General features: G+C 42.3%; 3 protein-coding genes across 3 annotated transcripts; 1 reads left to right on the forward strand and 2 right to left on the reverse strand.

Annotated features, from left to right (window-relative positions):
- Window positions 1-49: 49 nt before the first annotated feature.
- LOC109639153 (tetranectin-like) lies at window positions 50-2,749 on the reverse strand. Its single transcript, XM_020102460.2, has 3 exons — window positions 2,577-2,749; window positions 2,315-2,413; window positions 50-1,175 (listed from the first exon to the last, which is right to left on the reverse strand). Exons 1-3 carry the CDS (start codon window positions 2,671-2,673, stop codon window positions 769-771), a joined length of 603 nt encoding a protein of 200 aa, XP_019958019.1. The 5' UTR covers window positions 2,674-2,749; the 3' UTR covers window positions 50-768.
- Window positions 2,750-4,081: 1,332 nt separating this feature from the next.
- On the reverse strand, window positions 4,082-6,867 carry exosc7 (exosome component 7). Its single transcript, XM_020102447.2, has 8 exons — window positions 6,711-6,867; window positions 6,446-6,547; window positions 6,124-6,218; window positions 5,424-5,589; window positions 5,237-5,307; window positions 5,001-5,124; window positions 4,766-4,921; window positions 4,082-4,249 (listed from the first exon to the last, which is right to left on the reverse strand). Exons 1-8 carry the CDS (start codon window positions 6,765-6,767, stop codon window positions 4,145-4,147), a joined length of 876 nt encoding a protein of 291 aa, XP_019958006.1. The 5' UTR covers window positions 6,768-6,867; the 3' UTR covers window positions 4,082-4,144.
- Window positions 6,868-7,780: 913 nt separating this feature from the next.
- Window positions 7,781-16,617, forward strand: LOC109639163 (palmitoyltransferase ZDHHC3-like). The gene is made up of 7 exons (XM_020102485.2): window positions 7,781-8,142; window positions 11,167-11,498; window positions 11,602-11,726; window positions 12,319-12,415; window positions 12,840-12,921; window positions 13,102-13,232; window positions 14,120-16,617. Exons 2-7 carry the CDS (start codon window positions 11,196-11,198, stop codon window positions 14,276-14,278), a joined length of 897 nt encoding a protein of 298 aa, XP_019958044.1. The 5' UTR covers window positions 7,781-8,142; window positions 11,167-11,195; the 3' UTR covers window positions 14,279-16,617.
- Window positions 16,618-16,899: the final 282 nt, after the last annotated feature.

Raw genomic sequence — 16,899 nt, forward strand, 5'->3', positions numbered from 1 at the left:
TCCTTTCATATAAAACTCAACAAGAAAACAAAAAGGGTCAACAGAGAAGTATTCTGTTATATTTTATTGATTGTTTTCTTCAGCTTATATCAGGCTTGACATTATAGGAGACTACAAAAACAAGCAAATAATCTGTGTCGGATGTTTGTTTTCTTTATGCATCTTATATATTATTCTGGATCCATGTGAGTCTTGTCCGGAAACTACAGTAGTAATTAGTTGTGAAGGGAGGCCTGAGTTTAAACCAGCGGTTCTCAGCCAGTGAGTTGAGGAGCTTCTTGTAATCGAGATGTGTATTTGTGGAAAAGTGAGGTTACACCCAGTTTTTTAGGACAGTGAAAGGTGCCAGCACCTACAAACCACTTTTATAACAGGAACACTGGCATTTTGAATCAGGGTTTTCTAACAGCCCGCTCATGTTTTGATATAATTGGAGAAAATAGAATTTGCGTTTTTAAATAAATGATAGAAAAAGTATAATTACTGTTAACGAAAAAACTTCTTTGATTTCCTTGGTTTTATTGCGACCACGGAGAATGCTGCAAATTACACCTCACCAGGTCTGTTTTGTGAGATATAACCACTTCATGCCGCAGAATGAGACTTTTTCCGTTTGAATTTGGTTTCAGGTAAAAAAAAAAAAAACCCAGCTGAGAACCACTGGCTTAAAAACTCCTTTTTTAAAGTAGCAGGCAAAGTGGCGTTGCAGCAAGAGTACACAGACAAAGCAGCAATGACCATGCAGAGTCAATCGTGAGATAAATGTGTTCAAACAATGTTGAACTGGCAGACAGACGCCTTCTCGTCACGACAGTTCTCATCAGACCACTTCCCACGGGCGGCCCCAGACAGGCTGGCACAGTTCTGGGACTGGCCACCATCCGGCTGAGGGGACCGGGTGTTGGAGGTGTCCCAGTTTTTGTATGTGATGCTGGAGGCAGTCTGGTCCATCCAGGTGCCCTCGGTGATCATGTCATTGACGCCCAGCCAGACCTGCTCGTCCGGGCCGATGCTTTGGCGGACGTAGTCTCTGAGCTGGTCGTTCTCGTCACTGGATGTGGGCGTGCCGAGGACGCCGCCCATGGCGTTGCAGTCTTCACTGGCAGTGTGATAGCGCTTCTTCACGGGGTCAGCTAAGAAACACTTGCCATGGATCTTTATGCCTTTCAAACAGACTAAAGAGGGACATGAAAGTCACGTTAAGCTAAATTGTTATTCATTGTCACCTTTAATTCTTTCTGTAGAGATGATACAAGTGCTCTGTTTTCTGCTTTGTGATATGAAAGTAGCTCTGTGGTTGTTAAGATGTCCTCAGCACTGAAGATTTTTGGGATGTGCAGGAACAACTGGATGTCATCTATTGTTCCGCACGCTGGCGAAGGTTCACCATGTGCCTTCCACATTAAGAGATGTGGTTCAAACACTACACATGTATCCCATCTGTCTTTATTTTTAAAAGAAGCATAGCCCAGTCTGTTGGATTCAACTTGGAAAAACATCTGCGGTGCTATTGATGTAGCTCATGTCACAGTATTAACGAGCTTAACGATTCTGTTCTTTTTTTATGACTTGAATGTGCCAACAATCTGTTATCTCAACATTATTATCCACCTTGAGATAATTAATAGAACCTAACTAGCACAGATGTGACACATGCAGTTGGAATATAACAGGTGGAATGTGTTAACAGTATATATTCAGCTTACCATCATTTTTAACAGGGTAATCATTTTGTAAATGACATGCTGTGTGGGGTCTATTTTAATGATGTAAGTGTATAGCACATGGTTGTGAGGGAAATAAGGGTCACTGTGCCAGATGCATGATTCAGAAGTGTTGTATTTAGTTTAATTAATTAATTAATTTGGGTGTTTTGGGTGTAATGTGCAATGAAAGTAATATACAGGAACTTGCAGATTGGCCCACTGCATTCCAATATGTCTGCAATTGCTGGTTTTTAAAAATGCCGGGTGTGAAGCGCTGCTGCAGACAATGTACCTGGAAGGTGCATCAGTTCCAGCAGATACATTACGTTGATACTTACTTATACTAACTGCTAAAACCTCTATGCTATGACCGTTAATGATTATGCCTCTTCCTTTTAAAAGAAATTGCACATTTAAAGCATAAGTGGTTTTCATGCAGTTATGCACTTTGCCTGATAAGTAATGCATCTTGGTTATTGATCAGTCTAACACCACTGTTAGTATTCATGATCCTGGTTGTGTGGCACCTTTGGACATTAGATTCCCACTTAGAGGAATTATTTATCCTCTGTTTCTTATTTGATCAGGACCTTCGTGTCTCAGTGTACCTGTCTGCAGCGCCTGTTGCTCCTTCAGGAGGTTGAGCTCCTCGACAATGCTGTTGATCTGTTTCTGCAGCTCCTCGATGGCAGAATCTTTTGGTGTTTCTGAGTCCAACAGCGGCAGAGACACAAGAACATTCAAATCAGTTCTGCACATACAGTATAAGGAAAATCAAGAAAATTCAATTTGACAGCAGCGTCTCAACCAGCCCACAATAACCTTCCATTCTTCATAAAGGCTCTGAAGATCCAGATGTTTTCCATCTACCTTTTTTCACCGGCTTCCTCTTCGGTGGCGTCTGCTGCAGCGAGCAGTTCACCAGCAGCAGCGCTCCCAGCAGCACACACACTCCTCTGAGCTCCATGATCAGACCTCTTGAATGAGAATGTTCCAACGTGGACGTCTGCAATTTATCTCTCTCTCCCACAGTCTTGCTCTTTCCTTCTCACGCCCTCCCTCTCATACCTCATGTCTTTTGCAAGAATAACAACCACAGGAGCCTTAGAGGATGATGTGTGTGTGTGAGAGAGAGCGTGTGAGTGTGTGAGGTATTACTAATGTTGTAAGGACCTAAATCTGTTTACACAGTCACTTTATGAGGACCTGTCTTCCTTGTCTGCTTTTAAAAAAAGAACCCCATAATATAAATTATAAAAAACAAAAATATATTTCAAGGTTAGATTTTGGTTTAGTTTGAGTTTAGGATTATGCAAGTATGTGTGTGAGTGTTCCAGGTTTTACTTATGTTGTGGGGACCTAAATCTGTTTCCACAGTCACATAATGGGGGCTTGTCTTCCATATGGGGGACAAAAAACAAGTCATAGCACAAATTATTACATTTTAAGGTGAAGATATGTTTTTAAGGTTAGGTTTAAGGGGTTATGTAAGTAGTAATTATGTGTGTGTGTGAATGTGTCTCATCTGACTCCAGACACTTAACCAGAGCCAGGTGAGGCCTGCAGGTGGAGACAGGCAAACAGGGCGAGACCGTGTGGAAAAGGTTATGACATAACCTTGTGCAGCTTTCATCAAAGTGTAAGAAACACAAAAAAACACTGACTCATCTGTTGCATAAAAGCCTTAACAGTCGGGGTAGTTTATTTCTTACCTTAAAAAAGAATAAGACTTTCTTTCCAAATATCTGGCCAAGAGGCTCTTTGAAAACTCTAAGTTACCGGCCTTATGTGGAAAAAAATTTGATTTCCAGGTGTTTTTGGCAGCAGTGAAGCACTGAAATCCAAAGTTCTTTAATCATTACATGCAAAGTCTCTTATCATCTTATCAAGACTTTTTATTTTTTGTTTCAAGCTCTGCAATGAGAGCTCTGGCCACAAATATGAATTTGTTTTGGAGCTGTGCGCTGCACAACAGCCTGAGTGGAAACGGTCCAGTCACATCTGGTGTTTCTGTGAAGACTTCAGCTTCACACAATCCTCCACCGACACGTGGCAAAGACAGGAAGACTCAGAGAGGCTGGACTTTTACTGTTGTGGGACAGCACCTATTTCACATCTGAGAACTGCAGCTTAACTGACTCATTATCAGTGATGATAAAATCAATTAGTAGTTGCTGCCTTAAATCAGAGCATTACTAATAACTGGGACCCTGACGTCTTCTCATGTGATGACATATATAAAAGAGCTGCTGCTGCTGAATCTCCAGTTGTTTGAGTACAAACGTATTTGAGGTAAATCACATCTTTTTGTGTTTATTAAAACACTAACACCACACTGTATCCAAGTTTCAGCAAATACAAAAACAAGCAGACTGTACAAATTAAAAGTTTTATTAGAAAACTATGTTTACATGTACATACATCATGCAGAGACAGTATCAACCGAGGAAGCCGACTTTCTGTCCCTTCTTTCCCAAACTCTCCTCCTGCCGCAGCAGCTTCATGAGCGGAGCATGAAGAGACTTACCGACCCGTTTACCGGCCTGGAGACAGAAAAAAAACAAACATAAGTCCTGTTTTAATGTAGAGACGTATTCATGCACAATTAGATTTTTAAAAATGTGATGCAAGTTTCTCTCTGTATTTTTCATATCTTTTGTAACTTGACATCATTTTCTTAAATAACAGCAGAGTGGGGGTTAATGTTAGAGGAGTAGATTCATATTTATTGTATGAAATATTTATAATATCTGAAATAATGTATATAATTACACAAATATTTCTGACAACTACTGTAAAGTATTTAATATCAATAGAAAGTAAAAAGGCAGCTAAATAAATACTTTGACATTTTGGGAAATATACTTATTAAAATACAAATCACGCATCTGATTTTCTTGGTTATTTTAAATAATAATAACCCGGTTATTAGCTCAAGGTCGACTCTCACTGCTTTTGTCATGGTAACGATTTATAATAATATAATAAAAGCAAATTATGCTAATGTGGCAGCAGTGGAGAGAGCGGGCCAGATGGTGGAGGAGGACGGCCGGACTCACCTCTGTCATTTCAAAGATGCTCTCTGGATCCAAGCTGCCTCCGCCCACCTTCCTCGTGCAGGTGACCGCGCCCTTGTGCGTGACAGAGATGATCAGGCTCGCCACCGAACACGCCTTCTCCTGCAGCGTCGCGTCCACCACGTGTCTGTGGCCCACCTGCACATAAACAGTGTGTCTGTGTCATCATTTGTGTGACAGTGGGCTTTATAAATAGAATATCAGTACATGAGCTCACCTTGCACAAGGTCACGATACAGGGGACATTTTCTACATTAAGTCTCACGCAGTCATACGGGTCGTCCGACAGCTCAATTTCCTTCGCCCCTTCCTCATCTGCTGAAATGTGCACTTTGGGAATTCTGTTGGTAATGAGGTCAGAAGACTTTTTATAACTGAACAATATTATAGCGAGAGGGATCTTTAATTAACAATCCAAACTTAAAACAAACAGCATAATGACACTTTACTTACTTTGTGTTGAAGAGCGCTGCTTTGATAGCTACTGAAATGGCATCGTACAAGTTTCCGTCACACTGCAGGAGCTGTAGAAACATACAGGAGTGAAATATTACCCGAACCAAATAAGAAGTTATTTGAGCAAAAACTCTACAAAACTCATTCAAATTAGGATAGACGACGGCAATGTCTGAACACCCACCAGCACGTCCACGTAGAGCACCCAGCAGTGTTCTCCTGCACTGATACACAGACTCTTAAGGTCCACACTGTGTTTGTTGTTGAATACTTTGTAGAGAGTGTTGCTCAGCTCCGTCCCCAGCTCCTCGCCTCCTCTGCCCTCAAATTCAGGGGTTGCATTGGCCGAACTAGTGAGGGGAGGAGAAAACAAGACAATAAGCATGCGCAGTAACAGAATATCTATCCGTCCGAGAGTTTCTGTCCTTTCTTGAGCCCGTGGGAAAGAGGTGAGGAAAAATTAGCCTGCTACACATCTCCACATGAGTGTTGAATGTTTCTTGTAAATAGATTCACACGTCCCCTGGATTTGGTGAAGTTACATTTCACAGAGAACAGACTATACAACTCCTCCTAGTGGCAGAGAATACATTGAAACACTACTTAACCTGTTCACCTACAATTCTAATTGTATGAATTAGGAAATATATATTTTAAAAATAATACTTTTTGAATTTTAAATCTTTATTTTGTGATTTTTAAGACAAACTCTGTTTGTTAAAACAACATAACTCTTTTAGCATTCATTGCTGTCTGAGGACATTTCACTGTTTTGATCTGCTTTCCCATAACACTGAGGGACAATGAATTCATAACTTGAAAACTAAGTCTCATTTTCAAAACGCTTGATTCTTGTTATGCATGACTTTATGCACCACACGTACCAGTCAACAAAGAACTCCAAATAACCTTCATTAGGTACCAGGGGCCTCGGTTTTCCTATGTCAGCCTTAATCCCAACCAGCACTGCTGTGTGGCCCTGACGGAGACACAACATGAAATCATAGACAATCAGTCAGTGAAAATACACACATCCTAAATGAGAGAAGAAATTACATGTGCAGAAACAAGATGTGAGTTAGAGCCTGGAGAAAAAATAATGAATGTTGGACTTGTGCTGCAGATGCTGAGGTACTGTGTGTGTGTGTGTCTCTGTGTGTGTGTGTGTGTGTGTGTGTGTGTGTGTGTGTGTGTGTGTGTGTGTACCAGTGTGACTTTGGCAGATCCGTCAGTGTTGGACACCACGTCAGTCTCGATCTCCATGTGTCTGTAGTCCTCACAGCCTCGTCCATCCACCCTCAGGTCATCCTGGTGTCCACAATCAACATGTCAACAACAACAACACCACCGGCTCTGTTAGCATCGTGCTAACGCAGCTAGCCTTTCCGGGGTCGCACAGCACCAGCCGCTGCTCCACAGAGACATCGTTTAACATGGGGACTTAGGTGCGGACGTGTGAAAACGAACTCACCCGTATTCCGTGTAAAATGTAGACCTTCTCCGCCTCGCTGACTTTTACAGTCGCCATAATGTTGTAAAAACCACCGGCGGCGCGCGTGTGTGTGTGTGTGTGTGTGTCGCTCTTCTTTCTACGTCATCAAAAGACCACGGCAAGAAAAATCACTCTCGCTTGAGTTCGTCTGTTTTGCTCACCTGCGCGTCCCGGACGGAGGGACACCCCGCCCAACACCCTCTGTCACTGAGCATTTATGATGAATACATGCACAAATAAATAAAGATACACACATTTATTCATGTTATATTTGTGACACTGTGCTGGCTGCCTTGAGTCAAATTTAAAATAAATTAAATCCAGGCCTCATGACCAAATAGGTAAAGTGTAAACCTGCTCTAATACCACGCTTTAGTACCACAGAAGTAGAATATGTAGCTATGACCCTGAGTTTGAAGAAGGACCCTGTTCCAAAATGTACTCTAAGACCTCAAGTAAGTGGTTTTCTGTCCAGCTCATTGGCTCGTAAATTGTGTCTCTGTCAAATTTCCTTAATACTTTTCTTTGTGGAAAGTGTCAAACTAAGAAAAACATTGACAAGGTCTAAATAATCCATAATGGAAGTATTTGCCTTCAATAAATAGACGTAATATTTTATTTTCCTTTTTAATAATGAACTTGATTGTTGAAAATTCTTCATTAGGGTTTCATGACATCATGTGAGGAATCCTTGCCATGACACAAAATATATGTTTCAAATGAAAAGTAAGTGGTTGGTCTCTGGCTGCATGAGAAACAGCGACACTGCCATGTGGGGGCCATGTGGGGGCCATGTGGGGGCCCAATGACAGTGACAGTTTGGCCCCAGGGCCTCGGATGATTTTCCTCCTGCCATGTGTTTAAAAGGCTCAAAGTGGGGATGATGTTGAAATGAACAGATTATATTATGTATATTGAATTGTGATGTGAGAGCTTCATCCAGCGGTCTACAGAGAACGGACAGTCTCACTACCGAGGGTTTCATAGAGAGCGACCTGAGCCTGAGAGGAGCCGCTGCCTGTCAGACCGCACTCCGGGCTGCAGTGCCCGCCCACAATCAGGGAGACACTTCCGGGTTGGCTCTGCGGGGTTTTGTTGTCCCTCCGCCCGCAGAGCTGTTCTCTGGACCCGAGGCCTGTTCCGAAGCTCGGCCCTCGGCTGTAGCTTCCACGCGGACCACACAACCACAACCGGCTCGTTGAGACCGAGGCTGCGGCGGCGGCGAAGGCGGCGGCGGCGAGAGGGAGCGGGGGCCGCGGAGAGCAGCTGCCCGGGGATCGGTGAGGCTGGCTCGGGCTGAGCTATCGGGAGGAGACTCCCACTCTCTGGTTGATCTGTTTTAACCTCACAAGCCTCCAACACTACGAGGGCACTGCAGGAAACCTGTGCAGAGCAGCCCGGAGACTGCGAGGTTTGTTTTCTTACGACGCATAAAGCTTCCTGTAATTTAATGAAATGTTCAGGCTGTAGGCTGGATAACACCTGGGAGCACAGAGCTCATGTTCCGGCTGCACACTTACTTCCTGCTCCGGTGTGATTCACCTTCTGGAAGTTCAGTCACTGTGATCCCCGTGATAACTGTGCAATCATAGCAAGAGGTTACATAAGCAGCAGGAGAGCCTCTGCTCAAAGGCACTACAGCAGCTCATTGAAATCTCCTTTATGAAGTTTAACAACGTCGTTCTGTTTCCTTCATCCTCCATTAAATCAAACACAGCAAAACTCCAAAACGTGTGCAAACAAAGATACCATGTGTATTAACTTATCAGTATAATGAGATGGAATTCTGCAAACAATTCATTTTCACTAGCAAAGGATTAGTCGTTCATATGTTTGCTAATTATTCAAAGGTGAAAAACATTTAAAAAAAAGTGTGAAGGCTCTGTAAAGAAGTTCAGCATTAAAAGTTTTTTCAAGTGTGTTTGCTGAATGACAACCAGAACAACCGCAGCAGATGCAAGTGCTTACTCATTCATTTTAAAGGTGAGACAGTGGATGTGATAAAAATAAAAGGCCGCACGCAAAACAGCAGAGAACAGTGTACAATATACATTTTTACACTTCAGATGGTTTTTACAGAGAAACATCAAAAGAAAGAAAGAATGAAGGGCTTTGTTGATTAACCAATAACCATTCTTTACTCAATCATATCAATCAAACTCAAGTCTCCAGGTTGAAGCTTGACACACACAGGTCGCTAGTTTAACTTACGGTGTCACACTAAATTCTGTTCCCCGATTAGGAGTTCCCTCATCACGTACTTTATTTTGAAAGCAGCTGTTTCCTCCCTTTGATAGCTGATGTATTGGTCCATTAACACTTAACTTTCAAATCTGATCTGGTGTTTCTTGTGTATTTACCCGTCCAGTGTCACAGATAATTTCAAATCACAGTTATCAACATGTATGACCCTGTCTGAATACTATGGAGGCACCGTGTTTGGTTACTGCTGGAATAATGTGATGAAGTTGTATAAATACACCTGTGGCGGAAACATTAACGGTTTTCCACTTTTCAGGTCACAAACCTCTGATTTCACAAGCTGCCAAATGAAATTCTCAGTAAACTGACACCTTTAGTTAAACATTTATTTCACCAGGAGGTTTGGTCTATTACCCTCTCATCTCTACATCACACATCTGAATTCTTATCGCCCTCCCTGCCCATGAACAGTCCTGTAAATCGTTGACTGGATATATGACTGTGCTGTGTATACATTTGGAGTTAGCTCCCTGACACAGTGGGCTGTAAATCTGCAGGGACGTCATGATTAGTCTCATTTCAGCAGCTCTCAGATTTGAAACGTTTCTCAGGTTTTGTACAAATGAAGCAGGGCTGCTCTGTGGAGGGTTTCTGTTGCTTTCATCTCATTCAGTCGCTCCCTTAAGTGTAAACACAGTCATTGACTGAAAGAAGAAATCTATAGACTTTCACAAAGGAACCCATTCACTGGTTGTTAATGAACCCTGGTTGTTCAGTTAGTTTCATTCCAGGTCTCTTGTGACTGTGCGTGTTTCTGTCTTGTCTGATCATCTGCATTTTCAGTAAACATCCCTTTCAGGGTCACGTTGTCATCTTTTTTTCTGGTGGAGTGAATTTCTAAACGAGCAGTTTTCAAGGATCCCCCATCCTGGAACCAGTTTTACTTGAAATGGCTCCGCTCCCACCATCTGAATGGGTCTGACACACAGTCACATGGATGACTAACAGTATCCTGACTGATAAAATCAAAACCTGCTTAACAAGGATTTCATCCAAGATTTTGAAATTGTTTTGTCCGTTGGTGAAGTAGACGAGCGAAATTGCCTTGATGAGGTTTTTCTGTGCTGAAACTGGAAAAGAGAAGTTTATGGGTTGAACAGTTAATTCAGCAAAATTCTCCCACTCCATAAAAAATATGAATCGTATGTCTCCAGTAGCCTAAATGTGGCAGACATGTAAAAAAAAGATATAAAATTTAAGTAGAATACAATGGAAAGTAACAAACAAAAACCTTGATTCCAGATAGTAAACAACACATACACATTCTAGGGTCCTTTTTGTTTAATCCAGACCTGTCTTTGATTATTTTAGCTCCCAGCCGTGTTGTTTTCACTCCTGTTCAACTCCTGCCCTCTGCGAACACCGTCCCTGCCAGGACCATTGTCCGGCCCCCAATTGATTCGGACATAAAAGTGAGAGAGGTCTATCGCTCAGTTAAACCTAATGATTACTGTTTAGAACTACGCCGAGGCTCAGACGTCCGCGGGGAAGAAGCAGTATATTCTGTGTATAATAATGAGCCCCATTGTCAGTCTCTTCATCCACACACACTCAGACCGATCGCTTATTCATCAGCCTCGTCTCCAGACAGAACTGGACTCACACTCAGATCCGGTGCAGCTCTGGACTCAACTGTGTTTTAAGACCAAATGTGAATTTCAGCTTCTTGATCCAACACCATCTTCCTTTTGATGTGAGAGGAATCTGGATGGGTGGGTTCTCCTGCAGTGAAAGCCTCCTCCAGAGATTTGTCCTCAACCTCATTTGCTGATTTTCTCCTTTTTAGTCCCCATTCTTCACCATATTCCTCAAGGATGTCCTCATTAGTCTGTTAACACAGACTGTTAATTGTTGAGGGACAGCAATTCTACAGTTTGAATGCAGACGGCTCCTTTCCCATTGCGATGAGAAGAATTTTCTGTTTTCCACGGCGCAGACTCTGACGTATATCTTCATATTTGGGTAGTGGGAGGACGTGGAGATGCGTCGCCAATCTTTATAAACATCTTAATGCGATTAATCAAGAAAATAATCAGAAGATGAATACTCATTATGAAAATAATCAGCAGGAGGCAGCTCAACAATTAAACCACAAACTTAATCCAAATCCCCTGTGTAACTCTGTAATTCTCTTTTTTCTTTTCCTTTCATCTCTCTTCCCCTCTCCGCTCAGTATGCGGTCGGGGCCAAGGGCGTTGTAGGATGAAGAGCCCGGCGCACCGCTCCAGGGACATCGAGCGCCAAGCTGGCTACCTGAAGCCCGAGCACTGTGCCCCTCCCCCGCCACGCAACAGCTCCGACACCATGTGGTTCATCCGCGACGGCTGCGGCATCGTGTGCGGCGTCATCACCTGGCTCCTGGTCTTCTACGCCGAGTTCGTGGTGGGGTTTGTGATGCTGCTGCCCGCCAAGAACATTGCCTACAGCCTCTTCAACGGGTTGCTCTTCAACGGCCTGGCCTTCCTAGCCCTCGCTTCCCACGCCAAGGCCATGTGCACAGACCCGGTCAGTGAGACCATAACCCATAGGAAACGTATCATATGACACCCGACTTAACAGAAACTATAATTTCCTGCCCTGCCATGTCTTTTTCTCCCGTCTCACCCAGGGAGCCGTGCCTAAAGGAAACGCTACCAAAGAATTCATCGAAAGCCTGCAGCTCAAACCGGGACAGGTGGTGTACAAGTGTCCCAAGTGCTGCAGCATCAAGCCTGACAGAGCTCATCACTGCAGGTACGCTGAGTCAACGTGTGAGAAGATTCATTGCAAACCCTGCACCTTGAATGTGAATCTGGGCGTGCAGCGTTCTGCTGATGTGTGCAGCTTCCAGGGGAGAGTCCTGGAGAGACTCTCCCACAGGGACGCCTCTCCTCTGCGTTCCTGCCCCTCCCCCTGCTCCCTTCTGTTTTTTTAAGGGGTAGATATGAAGCGTCCCCCTGTAGACTCTGCAGCTTGATAATAGGGAGTTTCCTCTGTGGCTGCTCAGTGTGCGTCCTGGGATCTGGAGGCATGAAAAGTGCAAAAACACAGCGGAGTAATTGAATTGTAATGAAAGTGAATCAGTTTGGAAGAAGTGGATGATTTTCTTTTGCTTAAATATTGAATCATCTTTGACTGTGGTTCAGATGACACACTTGTCTCTAATGACCCATAACAATCATATATTACACACAGTTTGGGAGCTTTTTAAATGTGTGTGAACAAAGACACAGAGTCAACACTGCTGAGGACGGACTGACAGTCTGTTGTTTAAGTTATATTGATATTTCTCTTGCCTATATTTGTCCCATTTTCTCAGTGTCATGATGAATGTTTGTGTCCACAGTGTGTGTAAACGCTGCATCAAGAAGATGGACCACCACTGTCCCTGGGTGAACAACTGTGTCGGAGAGAACAACCAGAAATACTTTGTGCTCTTCACAGTGAGTCTTTGAGCATGACATGATGCAAAATAATGAAAGATCGCATTAATACTCACATCTTACATTATATATATATCTACTATATTATAATAGTACATATATTTTATAATGTATCTATACAAACAAACGACTCCCCTTTATATATTTTTAATATGAATTATGAGTAAATGAGCTCTGCATGTCAGAAAATTTGTTCTTTTGAATAAATACACATCCTCCAGGGCAGCTGAATGTTTAACTCGGCCTCGATAGCTCAAATTGGGATTTTTACGGCTGCATCTTGCTCGTGTGTGCAGCCGGGCTGACAGCAGGAGTCGTGTTGCTCTCTGGCCGACAGCAGCACCAACTGTGATACCACTTGTAAAAACTAGGAGGGCCTGATTCCACTTTGACATAATGTCTTGGTCTGATTTTGTTTTTTCAGATGTACATTGCACTAATTTCCTTCCACGCACTCATCATGGTGGCTTTTCACTTTGTGCTCTGCTTTGAAGAAGACTGGACAAGTGAGTAACAACTTACCACCTGTGACTGTAGGATTATAATTTTGATTTATTTAAAAATGTTTATTTAGGAAAAGGGCCTGCATCAGGATAGATTACTATATATTGACTGTTTTTAATGTACAACTCAATGTCCAAAGGTTTTAAACAAATGAAATGAAAACTCTTCCTCTTCTTCATCAGAGTGCAGTAACTTCTCTCCACCAGCGACCGTCATCCTCCTCATCCTCCTCTGCTTTGAAGCTCTCCTCTTTTTGATCTTCACTGCAGTCATGTTTGGGACTCAGGTTCACTCCATCTGTAGCGATGAGACGGTGAGTGAAACTGCAGTAATTTCACCCCCTCGTCGCTCCACTCTGACCCTCCTGAAAATGAATTTCAGCCGCACCAGTGTCAGGGATGATGGTTGGGTTCAGGCAGTCGGGTGACAACAGAAGTTGTCAGGATGTACTTTTATTTGAGAGTATCGAGAGGATTATTATGAAACAGACACAGTAAAGTGTCAGAGACTAGATTGTGAGTTAGGCTGCAATTTTCTGTCTGAACCCGACTGAGCCAGAGAGAAAACTAAAAGCATGAACCGAACCTGACGTGCATTTCGTTTGTTTGAACATGACCCAAACCCGACATTTTGTTGATTACAGGCTTTTGCAGCGTGACAGAACTCGACCCAAGCCCAGAATTAATTAAAAATATTTGACCGAACCCGGCTCGATCCATGGAGTTTAGTTAACCAGGCACAGGTGAAGGATTTATTAACAGAAAAACAGTTTGCAGTGGAGCTGCCATCTACACACTGAACCTTTAATGGTTCACACAGTTTGTTTTATCATTACTCGGATGTAAATAACCACAGGTAATTGACAGTCTCCAGGGAGATGAACTCATAACGTATCTGCTCAAAACCCCCATCAGGAGGATGAGTCACACTGTCATAATATTCATCACAGAGATCATCTGTTTCAGTCGACTTCAGTCTAATAGAGCCTGCTGTGTGAGTCACCCAGCTATTAATGTCTGAGCGTTTTAAGCTTCAGTTTCAAATCCCTTTTGTTATTTTCTGTTTGTGCGTTACATTTTAAAGACACAGCTTTATCTTCACAGTTGATACCGTCTGTATTTTGCATCAGCTTTGAATTTGAATCAGTGTTGGAGACTCTTTCTCTCTTCTCAAGTCTTTCATCGTATCTCACTCCTGCAGGGTATCGAGCAGCTGAAGAAGGAGGAGAGACGATGGGCCAAAAAGTCTAAATGGATGAATCTGAAGGTGGTGTTTGGCCATCCCTTCTCCGTAGCCTGGCTGAGCCCATTTGCAAAACCCGACCACGGCAAGGCGGACGTTTACCAGTATATAGTGTGAAAGCCGGAAACGAACTTGAGCTCTGCTGCTGTGGAATTAGACTGATCGGTCCCGGGTCTGACGTCCTATTGGCCGGACCTGAACGAGCATGAACTCCTTTTAACCACGTACACGTTTTCTTTCTTTTATTGAAATTTCAGGGTATTCTATTGTTGTTTTTTTAAATATTGTCACCTTCTTTACATTTTATAGTTTCCATCTTGGTGCTGACTGAGATTATCGAGGTGTAGCTCAAAAGAACCAACTTGAAAAGGAGCACTTAATAAGAGTTTGTGAGAGAGTTCCGCCTTCTCTCGAGTCTATGTTCCTGCATCATTTCCTGCTTCCAATACTAAATGGGAACTGAAGTACAGATGGTTTTTTGCACGGAGCAGCACTGTTAAGGTCACCTGTTTATTTTTTCATCTCTGTGATCCTGTTCTGTTTTTTTCTGTATTTCTCTTGATGCAATAGTCTATAGCTGAATGCTGCGGATCATGTTGCCTTAGAACAGTGCATTAGTGAACGGTGGCATCTATTGTTTTTAAAGAAATGTTATTTTTGCCTTAATGTGACAGTCAGGGTGAGACAGGATCACACCAGTTCATATTATTTAAAATCCCAAGTCCCATTGAAATAAATGGGAAAGTAGTCTTGACCTTTAGTGGATTTGTTCAGGTGATCTTTGTCAATTTATGAAGTTTTCTCTTTTGATTTACTTTGTGGAGTTTTTGTTGGAAGTAAACCTCCGAGAAAGTTACAACAAATCACATGTAAGAGCAATATGAGTATGTTTTTAAACCAAGTGCTGTCAGAGGCTGTAGTAGAGAAGCAGTGGTCTCACAGTGGCCAGTTAAACTCATAATCCTTAAGATTTCAGTCCTGGTTGATTTGGCCACGACCTGCTAGATTATTTACATTGCAACCAATCAAACTCATGCTGCTTTAATTAAGAAGTCGGGCAATAATCAGTAGCTTTACATGATCATTATTAAATTAGATCTGATTCATGCTGCACGAGTTGTTTACCGCTGTAGATTGTTTATAAAGATGAACGACGAGTGTCCACTTCTTCCTGCTATCCAGAAATGAAGCTAAAATATCTCGGATATAAACGGAAAATGTATTTGGTCCATGTCCCATCCACAAACATGGAGAAGGGTGCAAGTGGTCTTACTTAGTCCATGCTGCATGCTTGCCAGTGACAACTCTAGCGACAAATTCATTGTTTCCTTTGATTTCTTCAAAGTCAAAGCGTGTTTGCAAGTTGAGTGCTCTTAATGTGAAGAGTAAAGGAAAAGTGTGTCAGTTAACACTAAATCAACACTAATTCAGCACAGAGTTTAATGGGTTTCCAGAAATTAGTCAGAAGAAAATGTGAAGTGAGTGACCTTTGTCTTATTTAGTTTTTTTCCATACATGAACTTTTCCACCTTAGCCAAGCGTAAAAAACATTTAATTCAAGTTGCTCGTAAAATTACTATTAAATCAATTCAGGAAAAACTTAAGCGTTCCAACTTTAAAATCTGAGACATTGCAGGTGAAGTTTCTGTGGAACGAGCCGTTTTAAACTCCCATCAGGCAGTTTGACCTTTTGATTATTTGACACGTCTGTGCAGTAAATGTAGACGACCTCTTCGTTTTGATCATCATCACAGTCACCAGCTTAGATGGAAAAGTCAGGGAATAAATAAAGACATCGCTCTCTGAATGCACTGACCCTAAGTGTAATTGACACCCTCTCATTTGATGGAATCAGTTTATGGATAATCCAGTTTGTCATACTTGGTAGATGTGAGCCTGACTGATGGCAGTGGTGAAGCCTTACAGGATCAAATTTAGGGGCGAGTGGAAAATGTTTGCCTGAAAGACTGAGTTACCATTTTATTTGTCACAGCTGCGGACATTGCCGGGCCACCCAGTGTGATGAGGAGAATATCACGTGCACAGGAAATGCTCCACTTCCTAACATTTAGCACAAAAAAGAAGGCCTTTGCCCAGATGTGTCTGAAAGCCTTACTACTTCCTGTTTAATAGATGATGAGCAGAATCATGAGAACATAAACCTACATGTTGCCAAATTGAACCCCTTGATAAACGGAGGCAGTGAAGTGACCATTTGAAGTGTAGAGCATGCATTGTCAGGAGTGATGTTTTCTTAGATTTCTAAATCACTTGAGTTTTTTAATAAATGTAAAAAAGTTGCTACACGGTTCACACACAGTAAACCAGCGTTCAACTGTTTCCTGTTCTGTGTCGTCAGGTTCAAAATACTGAGGACCACATTTTGTTTTGGTTTGTTAATTTTGACTGTGGTATGTTTAAATGGGAATGAAATAAAACTATGTGACTGCTTTATAGTTTTAGTGATAGTTGATTGACTCTTATCACTTTGCTTTGGTTGATCATTTCTTGATACTAAAATGTCTGAAACAGAAAAACTAAAAATTGTAAGGAAACCTCTCTTTCTTTAAACATCACTGTGTTTGATCGCAAAGACAAGACAATGAGCTTAATGGGTTCACTTCCTCTTTGCTGCAGGAAAACCACAGACATTCACATCTAATTGTATTTATATGGATGAAGAGTAGCTGCTCTGTGCGGCGCCATCTTCTAAAAGCCAACGCTTGAGTGACGGAAAC

The sequence above is a fragment of the Paralichthys olivaceus genome, chromosome 20, assembly GCF_024713975.1.
Source record: "Paralichthys olivaceus isolate ysfri-2021 chromosome 20, ASM2471397v2, whole genome shotgun sequence".
Classification (NCBI taxonomy): Eukaryota; Metazoa; Chordata; class Actinopteri; order Pleuronectiformes; family Paralichthyidae; genus Paralichthys; species Paralichthys olivaceus.

What these genes read in the sequence shown, in the direction of transcription:
- exosc7 (XM_020102447.2), bottom strand. Translation starts at nt 6,767, where the DNA reads ATGGCGACTGTAAAAGTCAGCGAGGCGGAGAAGGTCTACATTTTACAC. An exon ending in GTATCGTGACCTTGTGCAAG is followed by an intron (nt 4,922 to 5,000) that starts GTGAGCTCATGT and finishes GTTTATGTGCAG; the next exon opens with GTGGGCCACAGACACGTGGT. An exon ending in GCATCTTTGAAATGACAGAG is followed by an intron (nt 4,250 to 4,765) that starts GTGAGTCCGGCC and finishes TTCTGTCTCCAG; the next exon opens with GCCGGTAAACGGGTCGGTAA.
- LOC109639163 (XM_020102485.2), top strand. Translation starts at nt 11,196, where the DNA reads ATGAAGAGCCCGGCGCACCGCTCCAGGGACATCGAGCGCCAAGCTGGC. An exon ending in AATACTTTGTGCTCTTCACA is followed by an intron (nt 12,416 to 12,839) that starts GTGAGTCTTTGA and finishes TTGTTTTTTCAG; the next exon opens with ATGTACATTGCACTAATTTC. An exon ending in CTTTGAAGAAGACTGGACAA is followed by an intron (nt 12,922 to 13,101) that starts GTGAGTAACAAC and finishes CTTCTTCATCAG; the next exon opens with AGTGCAGTAACTTCTCTCCA.
- LOC109639153 (XM_020102460.2), bottom strand. Translation starts at nt 2,673, where the DNA reads ATGGAGCTCAGAGGAGTGTGTGTGCTGCTGGGAGCGCTGCTGCTGGTG. An exon ending in GAGGAAGCCGGTGAAAAAAG is followed by an intron (nt 2,414 to 2,576) that starts GTAGATGGAAAA and finishes TGTTGGACTCAG; the next exon opens with AAACACCAAAAGATTCTGCC. An exon ending in GCAACAGGCGCTGCAGACAG is followed by an intron (nt 1,176 to 2,314) that starts GTACACTGAGAC and finishes GTCCCTCTTTAG; the next exon opens with TCTGTTTGAAAGGCATAAAG.